The sequence below is a fragment of the Phalangium opilio genome, unplaced genomic scaffold (assembly GCF_054372755.1).
Source record: "Phalangium opilio isolate 3A_F unplaced genomic scaffold, DU_Popi_V2 ptg000061l_1, whole genome shotgun sequence".
In the NCBI taxonomy this organism is placed as follows: Eukaryota; Metazoa; Arthropoda; class Arachnida; order Opiliones; family Phalangiidae; genus Phalangium; species Phalangium opilio.
The window spans coordinates 5278534-5295292 of NW_028324178.1; the positions used below are offsets into that span (position 1 = coordinate 5278534).

A 16759-nucleotide genomic window follows, 5' to 3' on the forward strand; every position below is an offset into this window, starting at 1 on the left:
CGGATACGACAGCCTTCCCCCACACCGAAACACTCGGAGTTTCGAATTTCTTATACAGAATTGATGTAAGAAAATTGTGGGAAAGGTATATCTTGTAACTGCAAAGGGTACAGCGTCCACGACGAAATAAAATCACTGGAATTTTGGTCTAAAACACTCGGAAAATAGTCCAAACGCCTGTAGAAGTGTTCGACTTCTCGTACACTGCTGCATTGCGGTTCGAGTGACATTCAGGGGCTTTGCACAGACTATTTAGTTGACTCATATAGTCTTTGGTTTTGTCAAACGTAACCTTAAACATAGAGAAATAATACCAAAAACGGATGCTGGAGTAGAATTTTTTATTTCAAATCAAATAGTTTACGTTTCTACATTGTTCAACAGTTTAGCATATGTCGGGAAGCCCTTCCAGCTCAGAGGCATCTTCACACACGACACGCAATTTTGACTGGTACCAACTGCCTCGATCGACATGGCGGCGATAACCGAGATACCAGATTACGCTACTAACATGAGCACAAGCGCCTATCGTCAAACATCCACCTTTGCACGTACAGTACCAACCTAGAATGGCATGAATACCATTACCGTTGGGTACATATCGAATGAGGGCTTGATGAACAACTGAGCTGGAAAACTGACTAGGCACACGAATCCGGATTAAATCATGTTCAAGTTTGGAAGCGTCGATGTTGAAAGAGCCCGATTTCTCGACAGTCAATGCGACGTAAGACTCAGCGCGCTTGGTTTTAAAATCGCTCATGATCACCTCGCGTACATCGCTTTCCCTAAGTACCGGAAAATCATCAAAGTCAGTGTCCTCAATTCTTTTCCATAGAGACGGTCTGCGAAGTATATGTTCGCGCTCTACTAGCTCCTTCAGCGGATTTGCGTTCGTCGAAACTGCCACCATTCTTTCGACGGCGTCTTCCCATGTCCCTTTGAGATGTAAGTCTGGATGGTACGCGTTAATCAGGGCGGCTGCAATTTGAAGAAGTTCCGGTACTACTGTTGTAATAGGCACTTGTATTCTACTTTGGAACAAACGGAATATATTCTGCAAAGTACCACTTCTAACTTCAACCGGCCATCTGACGTAGGTTACCTGTCGGGAACGATTAACCTCTTGGGTGTTTACTTGCTTCTCGCCTTTAGACAGGAACGACGGCATTTGTAGGTCAACACCCAATTCTGTAAGTAAGCTGTTGGAGTCTCGGAAACCTCGGTCCGCCAGTACGACGTCACCAACTTGAAAAAAGGACTTTAGTTCTTCTCTCTTTTTGATAGCATGGTTTAATATTCGAGCGACATTATTGCGGCCATTAGCAAAGTATGGTCCAATTATATCCAGGATGTAACCAGTAGTTGTAACCATAAGAATTAACTTGAGGATATGCTGGCCTTTATGCACGCAAAATGATTTTTGAAGAACAGTATAGTCCTTGGATCTTCCAACCTTAATATAGGTACCATCTACAATAGTAATGAGGGAATTAGGCTTGTTTCTGGCAAAGAGGGTTACTGCTGCCTTTGATTGGTGGTTAGTTAGCACATTTTCTCGTGATATATGTTGAAGGCCAAAGTGACTCGGCACGAAACGCTCCACTAAACCCCTGATGCACGCCGCCACTATATTTGATACCGTACGTTCAGTTAAGTGAAATAAAGCGGATAACACTTTATTGGAGACGCCCATTCGTAGTTTCAACAAGAATACTACTAGAGCTGTCTTTGAAGAACAGCATCTGATTATACCAATAACTTCCTCAATTGTAGAATGAACCTCTAGAAAGTCTTTCATAGATAATGAAGTTAACACTTTACAGTCTTCATCACTTCGTATGACGTTGTCAAAGCTCCTCGTCTTTAAGTCCTTAACACACTGTCTAAGGCCCGTAAATAGGTGGTTGATGTCCCTGGATGTCATGAGACTTGATCTACTGGTGCAGTGAATACTATTAATTATTTCAATGGGAACTCCCCGTCAACAAGATGCGTGGAGCACATGCGGTTGTCCTGGTGAATAAAGATTGCCCGTTCCACAAATATCTTTAACCGATCTCCGGCTTTTACTCTGGTGCGTGTACTGACGCCACAAATGAAGCAAGTCTTTGAATGTGGCCTGATAAAACTTTGGTTTATAGTAATGGTGTTTGATGCCGTATGACTACGTGTTACTTGCGAAACCGGCTGTTCTTGTGACATCGTTGGTACTGCTTCTTCAAAACCCGCCTGCCTTTGCACTTGTGATGTTGGTTGGATTGGTACTAGCAAAGGTGGTACGTCTGGTACTTGCGACGTGAATGGTTCTGGTACTTGCGAAGCGAATGGTTCTGGTACTTGTGAAGCGAATGGTTCTGGTACTTGTGAAGCGAATGGTTCTGGTACTTGTGAAGCGAATGGTTCTGGTACTTGTGAAGCGAATGGTTCTGGTACTTGTGAAGCGAATGGTTCTGGTACTTGTGAAGCGAATGGTTCTGGTACTTGTGAAGCGAATGGTTCTGGTACTTGTGAAGCGAATGGTTCTGGTACTTGTGACGTGGATGGTTCTGGTACCTGGTTTAACGGTTTTGTTGGTGTAGGCGAGGGCGATGATGTCGAAGAGCCATGACCGCTACTGAAGGACGATTTGGAAGCATTTAAGAACGTTTGAAACTTTCGCGATAATCCGGCGCATTTTAAACAAATCTTTGTCGTTGTGCCGTTAATTGCAAGTGGTAATAAGTCCTTAGTGAAACGGAGAAAACGCGCGAAATTAGCTACAGCGCGAGTACCTATACGTCTACTTGTAGTATTGTTAACCTTCCGATTACACGCGTAGCATTTGTTCGGAGCCATCTCCACATTCGAACAGACATAAGTTTTGTGATAAAGGAAGCTCGTAAGATCATTCGTACAAGCTAAAATCTAAATACTTAGCCATGTATAAAAAACTATCAAGGGGAATGTGAATGACCTTACGATTTATTGCCGAAAACATAAAGGTCATCTAGAAACGTAAACGACTGCACTTAAATAAAAAGTCATTGATAAAACGGGGAATAAAGCATGTTTTTTATTCTTGTTGAACAAATGTAAAGTCTACTTTGCCAGTGCTCACCAATCTAACCAGTAACCCCCCACCCATTCCCATTCCCCTTGATAGTTTTTTATACATGGCTAAGCATTTAGATTTTAGCTTTAACGAATGATCTTACGAGCTTCCTTTATCACAAAACTTATGTCTGTTCGAATGTGGAGATGGCTCCGAACAAATGCTACGCGTGTAATCGAAAGGTTAACAATACTACAAGTAGACGTATAGGTACTCGCGCTGTAGCTAATTTCGCGCGTTTTCTCCGTTTCACTAAGGATTTATTACCACTTGCAATTAACGGCACAACGACAAAGATTTGTTTAAAATGCGCCGGATTATCGCGAAAGTTTCAAACGTTCTTAAATGCTTCCAAATCGTCCTTCAGTAGCGGTCATGGCTCTTCGACATCATTGCCCTCGCCTACACCAACAAAACCGGTAAACCAGGTACCAGAACCATCCACGTCACAAGTACCAGAACCATTCGCTTCACAAGTACCAGAACCATTCGCTTCACAAGTACCAGAACCATTCGCTTCACAAGTACCAGAACCATTCGCTTCACAAGTACCAGAACCATTCGCTTCGCAAGTACCAGACGTACCACCTTTGCTAGTACCAATCCAACCAACATCACAAGTGCAAAGGCAGACGGGTTTTGAAGAAGCAGTACCAACGATGTCACAAGAACAGCCGGTTTCGCAAGTAACACGTAGTCATACGGCATCAAACACCATTACCATAAACCAAAGTTTTATCAGGCCACATTCAAAGACTTGCTTCATTTGTGGCGCCAGTACACGCACCAGAGTAAAAGCCGGAGATCGGTTAAAGATAATTGTGGAACGGGCAATCTTTATTCACCAGGACAACCGCATGTGCTCCACGCATCTTGTTGACGGGGAGTTGCCCATTGAAATAATTAATAGTATTCACTGCACCAGTAGATCAAGTCTCATGACATCCAGGGACATCAACCACCTATTTACGGGCCTTAGACAGTGTGTTAAGGACTTAAAGACGAGGAGCTTTGACAACGTCATACGAAGTGATGAAGACTGTAAAGTGTTAACTTCAATATCTATGAAAGACTTTCTAGAGGTTCATTCTACAATTGAGGAAGTTATTGGTATAATCAGATGCTGTTCTTCAAAGACAGCTCTAGTAGTATTCTTGTTGAAACTACGAATGGGCGTCTCCAATAAAGTGTTATCCGCTTTATTTCACTTAACTGAACGTACGGTATCAAATATAGTGGCGGCGTGCATCAGGGGTTTAGTGGAGCGTTTCGTGCCGAGTCACTTTGGCCTTCAACATATATCACGAGAAAATGTGCTAACTAACCACCAATCAAAGGCAGCAGTAACCCTCTTTGCCAGAAACAAGCCTAATTCCCTCATTACTATTGTAGATGGTACCTATATTAAGGTTGGAAGATCCAAGGACTATACTGTTCTTCAAAAATCATTTTGCGTGCATAAAGGCCAGCATATCCTCAAGCCAATGCTTATGGTTACAACTACTGGTTACATCCTGGATATAATTGGACCATACTTTGCTAATGGCCGCAATAATGACGCTCGAATATTAAACCATGCTATCAAAAAGAGAGAAGAACTAAAGTCCTTTTTTCAAGTTGGTGACGTCGTACTGGCGGACCGAGGTTTCCGAGACTCCAACAGCTTACTTACAGAATTGGGTGTTGACCTACAAATGCCGTCGTTCCTGTCTAAAGGCGAGAAGCAAGTAAACACCCAAGAGGTTAATCGTTCCCGACAGGTAACCTACGTCAGATGGCCGGTTGAAGTTAGAAATGGTCATTTGCAGAATATATTCCGTTTGTTCCAAAGTAGAATACAAGTGCCTATTATAACAGTAGTACCGGAACTTCTTCAAATTGCAGCCGCCCTGATTAACGCGTACCATCCAGACTTACATCTCAAAGGGACATGGGAAGACGCCGTCGAAAGAATGGTGGCAGTTTCGACGAACGCAAATCCGCTGAAGGAGCTAGTAGAGCGCGAACATATACTTCGCAGACCGTCTCTATGGAAAAGAATTGAGGACACTGACTTTGATGATTTTCCGGTACTTAGGGAAAGCGATGTACGCGAGGTGATCATGAGCGATTTTAAAACCAAGCGCGCTGAGTCTTACGTCGCATTGACTGTCGAGAAATCGGGCTCTTTCAACATCGACGCTTCCAAACTTGAACATGATTTAATCCGGATTCGTGTGCCTAGTCAGTTTTCCAGCTCAGTTGTTCATCAAGCCCTCATTCGATATGTACCCAACGGTAATGGTATTCATGCCATTCTAGGTTGGTACTGTACGTGCAAAGGTGGATGTTTGACGATAGGCGCTTGTGCTCATGTTAGTAGCGTAATCTGGTATCTCGGTTATCGCCGCCATGTCGATCGAGGCAGTTGGTACCAGTCAAAATTGCGTGTCGTGTGTGAAGATGCCTCTGAGCTGGAAGGGCTTCCCGACATATGCTAAACTGTTGAACAATGTAGAAACGTAAACTATTTGATTTGAAATAAAAAATTCTACTCCAGCATCCGTTTTTGGTATTATTTCTCTATGTTTAAGGTTACGTTTGACAAAACCAAAGACTATATGAGTCAACTAAATAGTCTGTGCAAAGCCTCTGAATGTCACTCGAACCGCAATGCAGCAGTGTACGAGAAGTCGAACACTTCTACAGGCGTTTGGACTATTTTCCGAGTGTTTTAGACCAAAATTCCAGTGATTTTATTTCGTCGTGGACGCTGTACCCTTTGCAGTTACAAGATATACCTTTCCCACAATTTTCTTACATCAATTCTGTATAAGAAATTCGAAACTCCGAGTGTTTCGGTGTGGGGGAAGGCTGTCGTATCCGTGGCTAAAGTCGATCATTCCGCCTATACTTAACATTACGGAGGAAATTTTTGTCGCCCCTCCATTCCCAGAATACTGACTATTTAGTGTTCTTTTTTTTTGTGAAACACATCCCTTTACCATCCAATTTTCATATCATAGCAAGAAATGGTCAAAACGGAGACAATAATTTTTAACATTACAGGCCCCAAGTGTCTACCGGTTTTTGCCGTTCTTCTTTGTTCAAAATGTTGTCCTTGAGCTCTTATGCAAGCTTCGGCCCTCTTAACGGAAGACCCACGAACTCGTTCAAAGATTCCTGGTGTATTTCTGATGGTTTCGCATGCCTCAATGATCCGTCGACGTAACTCTTCGATGTTTGGAACTTCCGTTTGGTAAACCATGTCCTTCAAATGACCTCAAAGAAAGAAATCCAAAGGGTTGAGGTCGGGCGAACGAGCTGGCCAAGCAACAGGTCCTCCACGACCGATCCACCTTCCAGGATAGGTGGCGTCCAAATGTGCCCGAACGTCGCGCCTGAAATGAGCGGGAGCGCCATTGTGCATAAACCACATGTCGCGCCACTGAGCCATGGGCACATCTTCTAAGAGTTCCGGTAGCGTTTCAGTTAGAAATTGGAGATAATGTTGACCGTTAAGTCTTTGTGGGAGGAAGTGCGGTCCGATTAAAAGATTACCAACAATACCGCACCAAACATTTAAACTAAATTTGACTTGATGACTTGCTACCACGATGGCATGCGGATTCTCTTGGCTCCATTGATGCATGTTGTGAGAGTTGATGATTTCGTCCTGGGCAAACGTGGCCTCGTCGGTCACTAAGACCATGCCTGGAAATTGGGGGTTCGCAACACATGGTTGGATAAACCAGTTTGAAAACTGTGGCCTCCTTGGATAGTCATCTGGATTTAAAGCCTGAACCTTCTGGTAGTGGTACGGGTGAAATCCGTGATTGTTTAGGATTCTCCAAACCTTTACACAATTTACATCAAGTTGATCTTCCACCTTGCGGGTACTGGTTCCGGGATCATTTTGTACGATTTGCAGGACTTGGTTTTCTAAGTTTTCGGGTACATCTTGGGGTCTTCCAGCTCCACCCCCTCGCCGTAGTTGCCCTGTCTCTCGCAAACGTCGATCTACCGCCCCGAAAGTTTGACGACACGGCAATCGACGTTGAGGAAACATCTCTTGGTAAAGGCGCCTGGCTTCCAGAGCATTCCCGAATGCTCGTTCATACATAAGGTGCATATCGGTTAGCTCCTCGTTTGAACAGTTTTCCATAGCTTTTTGGACTGTAAGTTTTTTCTGATTGAAACTAGCAGAGTCCCTTCTTATAGCAAAACAAATGTTTTTAATTGGTCTATTTTAAGACCCTTTAAAAAACATTGTAATGTACTGGTTGACATTTGATCTAGCAGGTGTAGTTATCAATCATTACTAGCAGCAATGTACTTAGGCGACTACTTTTCGAAGGATTACGCGTCATACAGTATTACAACCACGTGAGAAATAGCATTGGTCGTTTGTCGCCGTATGCGTCATTTATTGCATATGTGGCCGATAGTGAATTTGTCTTAGAAGAATGTCCCACGACACAGATATCCACGAATGTTCGATGGCAAACGTAACTTCCACAGGGGTTCGATAACAGACATGCGAGATTGGGTGCCCTGAATGTCACTCGAACCGCAATGCAGCAGTGTACGAGAAGTCGAACACTTCTACAAGCGTTTGGACTATTTTCCGAGTGTTTTAGACCAAAATTCCAGTGATTTTATTTCGTCGTGGACGCTGTACCCTTTGCAGTTACAAGATATACCTTTCCCACAATTTTCTTACATCAATTCTGTATAAGAAATTCGAAACTCCGAGTGTTTCGGTGTGGGGGAAGGCTGTCGTATCCGTGGCTAAAGTCGATCATTCCGCCTATACTTAACATTACGGAGGAAATTTTTGTCGCCCCTCCATTCCCAGAATACTGACTATTTAGTGTTCCTTTTTTTGTGAAACACATCCCTTTACCATCCAATTTTCATATCATAGCAAGAAATGGTCAAAACGGAGACAATAATTTTTAACATTACAGGCCCCAAGTGTCTACCGGTTGTTGCCGGTCTTCTTTTGTAAAATTTAATTAATAAAATACTACCTCGATGCTCATTGCACCCTTTAAAAAACATTGTAATGTATTAGTTGACATTTGATCTAGCAGGTGTAGTTATCAATCATTACTAGCAGCAATGTACTTAAGCGACTACTTTTCGAAGGATTACGCATCATACAGTATTACAATCACGTGAGAAATAGCATTGGTCGTTTGTCGCCGTATGCGTCATTATTGCATACGTGGCCGATAGTGAATCTGTCTTAGAAGAATGTCCCACGACACAGATATCCACGAATGTTCCATGGCAAACGTAACTTCCACAGGGGTTCGATAACAGACATGCGAGATTGGGTACCACGGTCTGGTTGAAAACGCCGGTTTTACTAGGTTCATGCCGTTGTCACGACATCTTTCCAACAACTAGGCGCTCTTACTTACACGTAAAAGCGCTTTACTCGTTGGCTTGACAAAGAAGTTGAATGGGCCATCGTTTTAATGAATGAAAAGCCAAGCCACTCAGCAACTACAGCGATCTGAAAACGCCGTTGTAACTTTAGGCCAAATTAAAACACTTTACCAAATTAAATGTTTAATTTTTTGGTCTAAAATGCTTTTAGCTCTGCCCCAGAATCGATCGTTTCTTAAATATCGAATCGTTTTCAATTATGACCAATTAATTGAAAAGAAGATGGCCAAGCCATATTCGTCGCTTCACTTGAAGGGAAAATTCATCGCATTTTACGTGATACTTTGATGGCCCGTATCTCCGCGGGTGTTCAGTTTTGGACCATAGTTCTTTGGCGACTTAGTCTTGTTTTGACCCGTAGAATGCGCCCCTGAATTTGTGACATATCTTTTTGTAACACCCTGTAGAAAAATCTGTACCATTGGCTTCTACTCCATTATCATCGTTTGGTTTTATGATATACTCGGCGATCAGCTAGGGTTACGAGAAACGTCAAGCCTCCCTAAGGTTGGATCGGCCACCAAAGGTTTTCGCAATTGCGCTTTTTCCTTACTTTTATAAGGGAAACGATTTACGATATACCATAATTTTAAAAGAATCGGTTAAGAGGGCTACGCTTCAATTTAAACGTCAATATAAGCAAAGTTTGAGAAGATAATAGGTATAACTTTATTTTAAACAAAAAAAAAAAAGTTTAGCAAGTTTACACAAAAATAATCACCCTCCCATAAAAGCCACATGAGCAATGCTGCTCGTGCGTGGCTGGGAGTTTTTCAATTTGCTTCTATTAATCAATATACATACAAAATATATATATATATATATATATATATATATATATATATATATATATATATATATATATATATATATATATATATATATATATTTTTTTTTTTTTTTTTTTTTATAAATGCTGTTTTTGTGTTAAGTTATAATTATAATTAGTGTTTTATTTTACATTAAATTTCGCAAAGTTACTAGTTCAGTATTAATTAACCACTTAGTTATTAGTTGCTTGAACATTTTATATGTTGTGGATTTTTTTATATTAATGTCTATTTTATTAAATAGTTTTGGTCCTAAGTATGTGGCATGCTTTTGGCCTATGGTTTTCAGTGCTCTATCTCCTAATACATTCGAGTTTTCAACGTGTCTGGTATTGTACATGGTATTTGGGGGTAGGATAGAACTTTTTATTGAATAAGTATATAATAGAATTGCTTTTGCATATATTTGCGTTACTGAGAATACTTTAAAATCCTTATATAGTACAATCCGTGACTCCATACGATCTCTTTTAAGGCATATTCTTAAAATGTTTCTTTGCATTATTTCCAATTTATTAATGTACGTATTATAGGTTCCACCCCATCCTATTATGCCGTAAGTAATCACAGATTGCACAATGGCAAAATATACATTCCTCAACCACTGCGTTGTTAAAAAATTTCTTAGTTCATAAAATCTAGGGAGACATATTCTTAATTTTTTTACTAAGCTCTGTATATGGTTATTCCATTTAAGTTTATCATCCACAATAATCCCTAAATATTTAATTTCATATACTCTTTCAAGTGCTATACAATTTGTATTACAATTCCGACAGTCTCCAGTTTTATGGATTATCAAGTTAAGATTAATCTCAGGCGTATCTCTAACCGAGAAGCACAAATATTTTGTTTTTGATATGTTTAGCGTCAGAAGATTACTATTCAATGTTTCACACACCCTCGTCAGACTATCCTGCGCTGTCCTGTAAGTTTCTTCCCAAGTGTTTCCACAAAAAAGTAAAGTAGTGTCATCAGCAAACGACACCACTTTACCATTTATATCCAATTCACATAATTCATTGATGTAAATTAGGAACAACACTGGTCCGAGTACAGTACCTTGGGGGATACCAAACGTTATCATCTCTGGGTCACTATATATATTATTGATTTTAACGAGGGTGTATCGATCCATTAAATAGCTTTTGAACCAATTAAGTGGTGTTCCTCTAACTCCCGCTCTTTCTAGTTTAATAGTTAATTTTTCATGTGATACTGTGTCAAATGCCTTTTTAAGATCTAAGAAGACCGCCAAAGCCCTTTTGTTTTTATTAAGAGTAGTATATAATTCTTTCGTTAATTCCAATATGGCATCATTTGTACTCATTCCCATTCTAAAGCCGTACTGATTTGGTGAAAAGAAATTACATTTCTCTAAAAACCCTACCAATTGAGTTTTTACTATTTTCTCAATTATTTTGGAAATATTACTTAAAAGTGATATAGGTCTATAATTTCCTGGGTTTTTTTTATCTCCGGATTTATAGATAGGTATGATTATAGATCTTTTAAAGATAGTGGGAAAAGTTCCTGTGGATAGTGATTGGTTAATTATATGTGCTAATGGCAAGGAAATGTCTTTTCGAAGTATCTTTAAAGTTTTTACGCTGATTTTATCGTGTCCACTCGAGCTCAGGTTTTTTAATTCGCTAATTACAACTTCGACGTCATTCGGTGAGATTGGGGAAAAAAACAGGCTTTTATCATTGTTTGGTGTATTGTCGCTAAGTGTTCTGTCAGAATTAGTCAGTATATTTCGGGCCAGATTTGGGCCTACCGAAGCAAAAAACTTATTAAACACATTCACCATTTCTTTAGAGTTATTTTTTAGAGTTAAAATTTCATCGTCGTGTATTATTTCCTTGATCAGGTCTAGTTTTTTTGTCTTTTTAGTTGTTTCATTTATTATTCGCCAAATAGACTTTGGATCGCTAGCAGCTTCAGACACCTTATTTTTGAAATAACTATATTTCGCCGTTCTAATTATTGAGTGTAGCTTATTTCTGTATAATTTAGCAAAATTCTTGAGATTCCCATTAAATGGCTCACTCTTTACTCCTTTGGCCAAAGCGTCTCTTTTCCTTATTGAAACTATTAGCGATGTTGTAATCCAAGGCTTTAATTTTTGATTTTTGTGAGAATGGCGTACTCGATATTCTGTTGTGGCAGCTTTAAGATACTTTTGTAAGGTTGTAAGGAAATTTTCAGATGCACGATTACAGTCATTTTCAAGTAGTACGTCAGTCCATTTTTCTAGTTGCACATCAGCGCCTAATTTTTCGAAATTTATCGTACTTTTTGTTTCAGATAGGTGTTCTATATCACGGTTAGTAGACAGTGGGATAGTTATAAAACTTGGATAGTGATCAGTTATATTAGTCTCTATTATGTAGCCGGTGGTATTAAAATTATCATTCTTCTTAATGAAGATGTGGTCAAGACATGTACTAGAAGTTACTGTAACTCTTGTTGGCTTATTAATACACGAATTAAGGCCACATTCATGTAAGATTGTTAGATATTCTGCGGAAGTAATCTCAGCTGAATCAAGAATATTAATATTTATATCACCAATCCACAAAATCTTGCCCATACGTGTTATTTCCGGTAGTTCTAGATTAAGGCTTGTAATAAAATCTGTTAAATTGTTGCTTGGTGAGCGATAGCATCCAATTATTGTATAAGTACAATTATTTGGTAAAGTAACATCAATAACCATAGTAGTTGCACCTTCGATTTTTAACTCTTTCTATTTTAAACGATTTAACTATTATTAATGTTAATTATTGAAGATTAAAATAATTAAAAATGATTCTATTTATTTAAATATTAAATATAAACCTCTCGTGCAAAGAGAGAAATTAATCTTTGCCTCCTATATCTACCAAGGCCCGTGCATGCGATATATTTCCTTCATGGCCTCATACATCTATCAAGGCCCGTGCATTGTGATATATTTCATTCATTGCCTCCTATATCTATTAAGGCCCGTGCATTTCCATACATTTTTCAAAACAACAACCAAAATGGGAAGCTCCTCTCAGAGACATAATATTTTCTTTTCTCTGTATATGAAAGGAAAATATGGATAATATTGCGCTCCTTCTTTAATGGTATGAATCTTTGCCTGTCTATTAATATTTTACGTAGGAGTAATACGATTTTAGCGAAGTCTAGAAAGGATAAACATAAGCGAGATTGTTTCGGGAAAAAAATACTGCTTCCACTAATGGGTTTATACTCCTTGTTACTGTTGTATAGAGTAATCATGATAAAAGCTTAAAAAATTACGAGAGGACAGACCTTTTTTATCCTCTTGTTTTATTCTTACTAAGAATATGAAACATTTATTTTGTATCAAAAAATATTTTTTGGTGCTAAGATTTGTTTAGAAAAATCCAAACGGTTAGGCATTGGTAAAAAAGACATGCGTAAGCTATTTGCAGAGATGATAATTGTTTTACATGTTTTAAATAAGACTGAAGCTTCCACTATTGTGTTTATAGTCCTTGTTTGTTTGACTGAAAACGATCTAGGTGTAGATAACAGTCAGAAAGAAAATTTCAAAAATATATATTTTTATTTAATCAGATACGTCCAACTGTTGAAAATAGACCTTTTAAATTTGCGGGAGCCATTCTCGATAATTTTTCTTGGCTTGTAGGTTGTCAATTTATCTACCACTAAATATTTGTGTTTGGAAGTTGGATATTAAGTCAAATTAAGTGGTTATAAAGAGCCAGCAGGTTTTTGCCGCTTCTTTTTGTGTGTATTTGATTTTTGTATGTAAAATGGAGGAAGATAATGTTGAGAGTAAGGAAGAAATGCGGAAGCGCGAAGCGCGGGAAAGGATGAGGGCAAAAAGGTCGACGTTTATATAATCTTCTCGACACGGAGAGTTAATATTTTGGTTTTCCCAACTTGTTTTCCTATAAAATTCTATTTGTCATGAAAGGAATTTTACTAGGCTCCCTGTGTTCGTCCTCTATATTCTTAACGCCAGTGATTAGATTCAGGAATCAGTGCGACAAAACCAGCGTTCATGTGAACGAATTCGCGGAAATTGAAGCTGATGGCGTAAAGCAGACGCTTATCGAGTAAATCGGAAGCGGGAACTGCTTTCTGTTCTATCAGCAATCAGCTTGAGGTAACAGTGCCTTTGCGAACGGGCCTTAAGATGATACTGAGAATAAACGAAAGTGATATCTCTGCTCTAAAAGTGGCAGGTTAAACGGGAGACCGGGAGTCTTTATGTACGCGGGAACCTCGTATTTTCATTGCCGACTTACGACGACAATGCTTTAAGCCTTTGCTTTACTGAATTTTCTACTTTGATTTAAATATTAATTTTTCAAGCTAAGTATAATTTTTGTGGTCTAAGTGAGACCATTTTTGTTCGTAATATATTTTTTACTAATAGCTCCTTAGAAGATTGCGTCAAGTCTTGTTTATTTAGTAATTTTAGCTTGACCATTGCAAGCAAAACTCTGAGGCCATTGCCCAATGTTCACTGAGCCGCTTCGTCACATTATCTTACATTATCACATATAATGATAAGTTTAACCACGGATATCCTGTTGAGATTGTTTTAGATTTCCTAACTCTCGATTTTGAAGTTATATACTGTATAGTGACACTCGAAGTTCCGATTTAATGTTATAAAAAGACTAGGATCGTTAGCCGATATCGTAAATTAAACGATGTCAATATCAAAGCTTACCTGAAACACGGATACCAATTTTTTTAATTCATTAATCTGAAATAAAAATATAATCTTTCATATTTAAAAAAATATTCAGGTAGTATTTATAAAATATTAATTAAAGGACGCAGTAATTGTCTAGATTAGTAAAATCCATTATCGGTAAGTGTACTCATACAAATGGCCATTTGATTAAAGTTCCTTTATAGAAACTAGTTCAAAAGAAACGAAAATTATATTTATATTTCCCCTTCATATCACAAAACGTTAATATTTCTATTTTGGAATAGAAAAACTGTGATAAAGGATCCATTACATAATTTAAGGGAGGTGCTAGGCAGTAGCTACGAAGTCAACTTTACAATAAAAAATTAGCATTCCTGGATGATTAGGCGATTTTTATTAAAATTAAAGATGAACTAGCAGTAAGCTTTTCCCTTTTAACAAACCTGACGCGGTCAAACTACACAGTAGAAACCAAAACCATATTGAAGAGGAAAGATCTCGAAGAAAATTTCATGGAAATTATAGCAGTAAGCACTTTTCATAAGAAATATATTCATTAGTTCAACAAGCTTAATTGATATTTTTTTTTCAAAGGAAGTTGTACCCAGCTTTACAACGAAGCTTGATCTCAGACACCTTTTGATTTCCATGCTCATAAGAATATTAAAGTTCATTTTAGCCTTGGCCCTTAAAAAAGGTCAAAAAGAAATAGAAGAACAAGAACCAAATAGATCTTTTGAGACCATTCATAATTTGGAAGAAGACCATGACACAGAAGCGGTTCATTTTGAAGGTGGTGATGTTATTAGAGCCCTGATCAACACCCTACCTCTCCCTTTGAAAACTACCGTTAGAAAAACAATGTAGAACTCAAGCAAAATATCAAAACATGGAAACTGGACACTGGGAAAGAGTAGGAGGGACTAACAGACATTAGCGATGATATTTACAACTTCTTCGTGATGCGTACTTCAATAAAGGATAAATTGTAATCACCAGAGTTTAATATAGCAGAATCTGTAGAATTCTACTGTGCTGAGGTAGCTCTTCCCGCTTTAAAAAAAATAAGGACAGTTAAACCCGAAAGAGCTCCAGACACCCGAATGTACGAATCCACGTGGAAAGAGTTATTGGCCACACCCGAAACAAATTTAGAATACTTAAAACATTTAGCCTATTGATTATTAGCCTACCCGTGGCCCAAAGTAAACGACCAAATTTGAGAAAAAGTGTTAAGGTTTGTTGCTCTTTGTGATTCTGTAGTACCATTTGATTAGACTTCAAATGTTAATATTTATGAGAAGCTTTATTGGTTTTGCGTCGTTTGCCAGCGTCAAATGGACTAGAAGGTACACAAGTTATTTTATCTCTAATGACAAGCTTCTTCGTGATATTTCTTAAAGCCATGGTTAAAAACTGCTTTACAACACAAAGATTGTACTTATTATTGGTAACTATTCCGAGTTTTAGTATTGACTGATTTGTCTTGCCTGCTACTCGAACTCATTTTAGGTTATGTATTACGCGGGTATAGAGTAACGAAAACATTGATATTATTGAAGCAAACAAGTAATAAAGAGCTAAAAGCGACAAAAGAGTACAGTTCCGATATGAGTCGTGAGATTCACGGGGCGACGTTGCCTCTCTCTCCAAAACCAACCTATTCCCCGTAGTTTAGCGCATTAGACATTTTTCCATGAGGAAAACGACAAAAATGCTTCTACATCCGCACGGTCATGAAGTAGGAAACTTTAAACTTGACTAAAAAAGCCAGAGAGAAATTAGCAAAATGAAATTTCAGAAATATTTTAAAAACAGTTTCTCTACAAATTAAAACTATAGCAGCCCAACAAACCAAAAAATCAAACTTTTCATTTTGCCAACTCAACAAACTTTTAGGGGAGAAGGCTCCCCCTGTACCCCAAAAGATCGCCCCTGGATAAGTGGTAGAATGGCTGGGTTTGACTTTGAGTAAGCAATGCATTCCAGATATGCACTGAACTCCTGATCTGTAGCTTCTGGAGCTTCCTTCTTTCTTGCCTTAATTGTTATCCGTGAGTTACTTCCTATTAATAGACGATCCATACGTTTCCCTCTGTTTGGCTGAAGTGAAGTTAATTTCTCTAGCACGTTTAAATGGAACTTTTTTTAGTATACGGAGCCAGCCAATGGTTGAGCCCAGAAGTACACGCTTGGTTTTTCAGCAAAAATACACCAGCATTGATGTGAAAAAGTATCGCTCCAACATTCCAGCCATACAATTACAATGAGCTGGCTTAATCTCGCCACATTCTCTGGCAAAATCCAATTATGTAAGAGTCCATTTGATTTTTGTGAATTTTTTGCCTACAGATTATAAATTACGTTAACTTGACCATAATGCTTGTTAATAAGATTATAGTACTTACCTTTCCCAAGACAAGATTTTCCTGCGTCATCGTAGACTGCGCGCAACTTTGAATGATACCAACTTCCCCTTTCCATGTGGCGTCGATAGCGAAGGTACTACATAATGCTTCTGACGTGAACGCAAGTGTCCAAGGTCAAGTTACCACCCTTACGAATAAAATACCATTCCCTAATTGAATTAGCCCCAAGACCATAAAGGATGTATAGAAGTAAGGCTTAATGTACAGTTGATGCGGAAAATTATCTGTTAACGCCGTAGTTTTTTCATGCCTTCTAAGT

General features: G+C 38.7%; 1 protein-coding gene across 1 annotated transcript; it reads right to left on the reverse strand.

Annotated features, from left to right (window-relative positions):
* Positions 1-7368: 7368 nt before the first annotated feature.
* LOC149663993 (uncharacterized) lies at positions 7369-12082 on the reverse strand. The gene is made up of 5 exons (XM_089841982.1): positions 10970-12082; positions 10262-10708; positions 9823-9964; positions 7980-8124; positions 7369-7420 (listed from the first exon to the last, which is right to left on the reverse strand). The coding sequence occupies exons 1-5, from the start codon at positions 12080-12082 to the stop codon at positions 7369-7371; spliced, it is 1899 nt and encodes a 632-aa protein (XP_089698108.1).
* Between the last annotated feature and the right edge of the window lie 4677 nt (positions 12083-16759).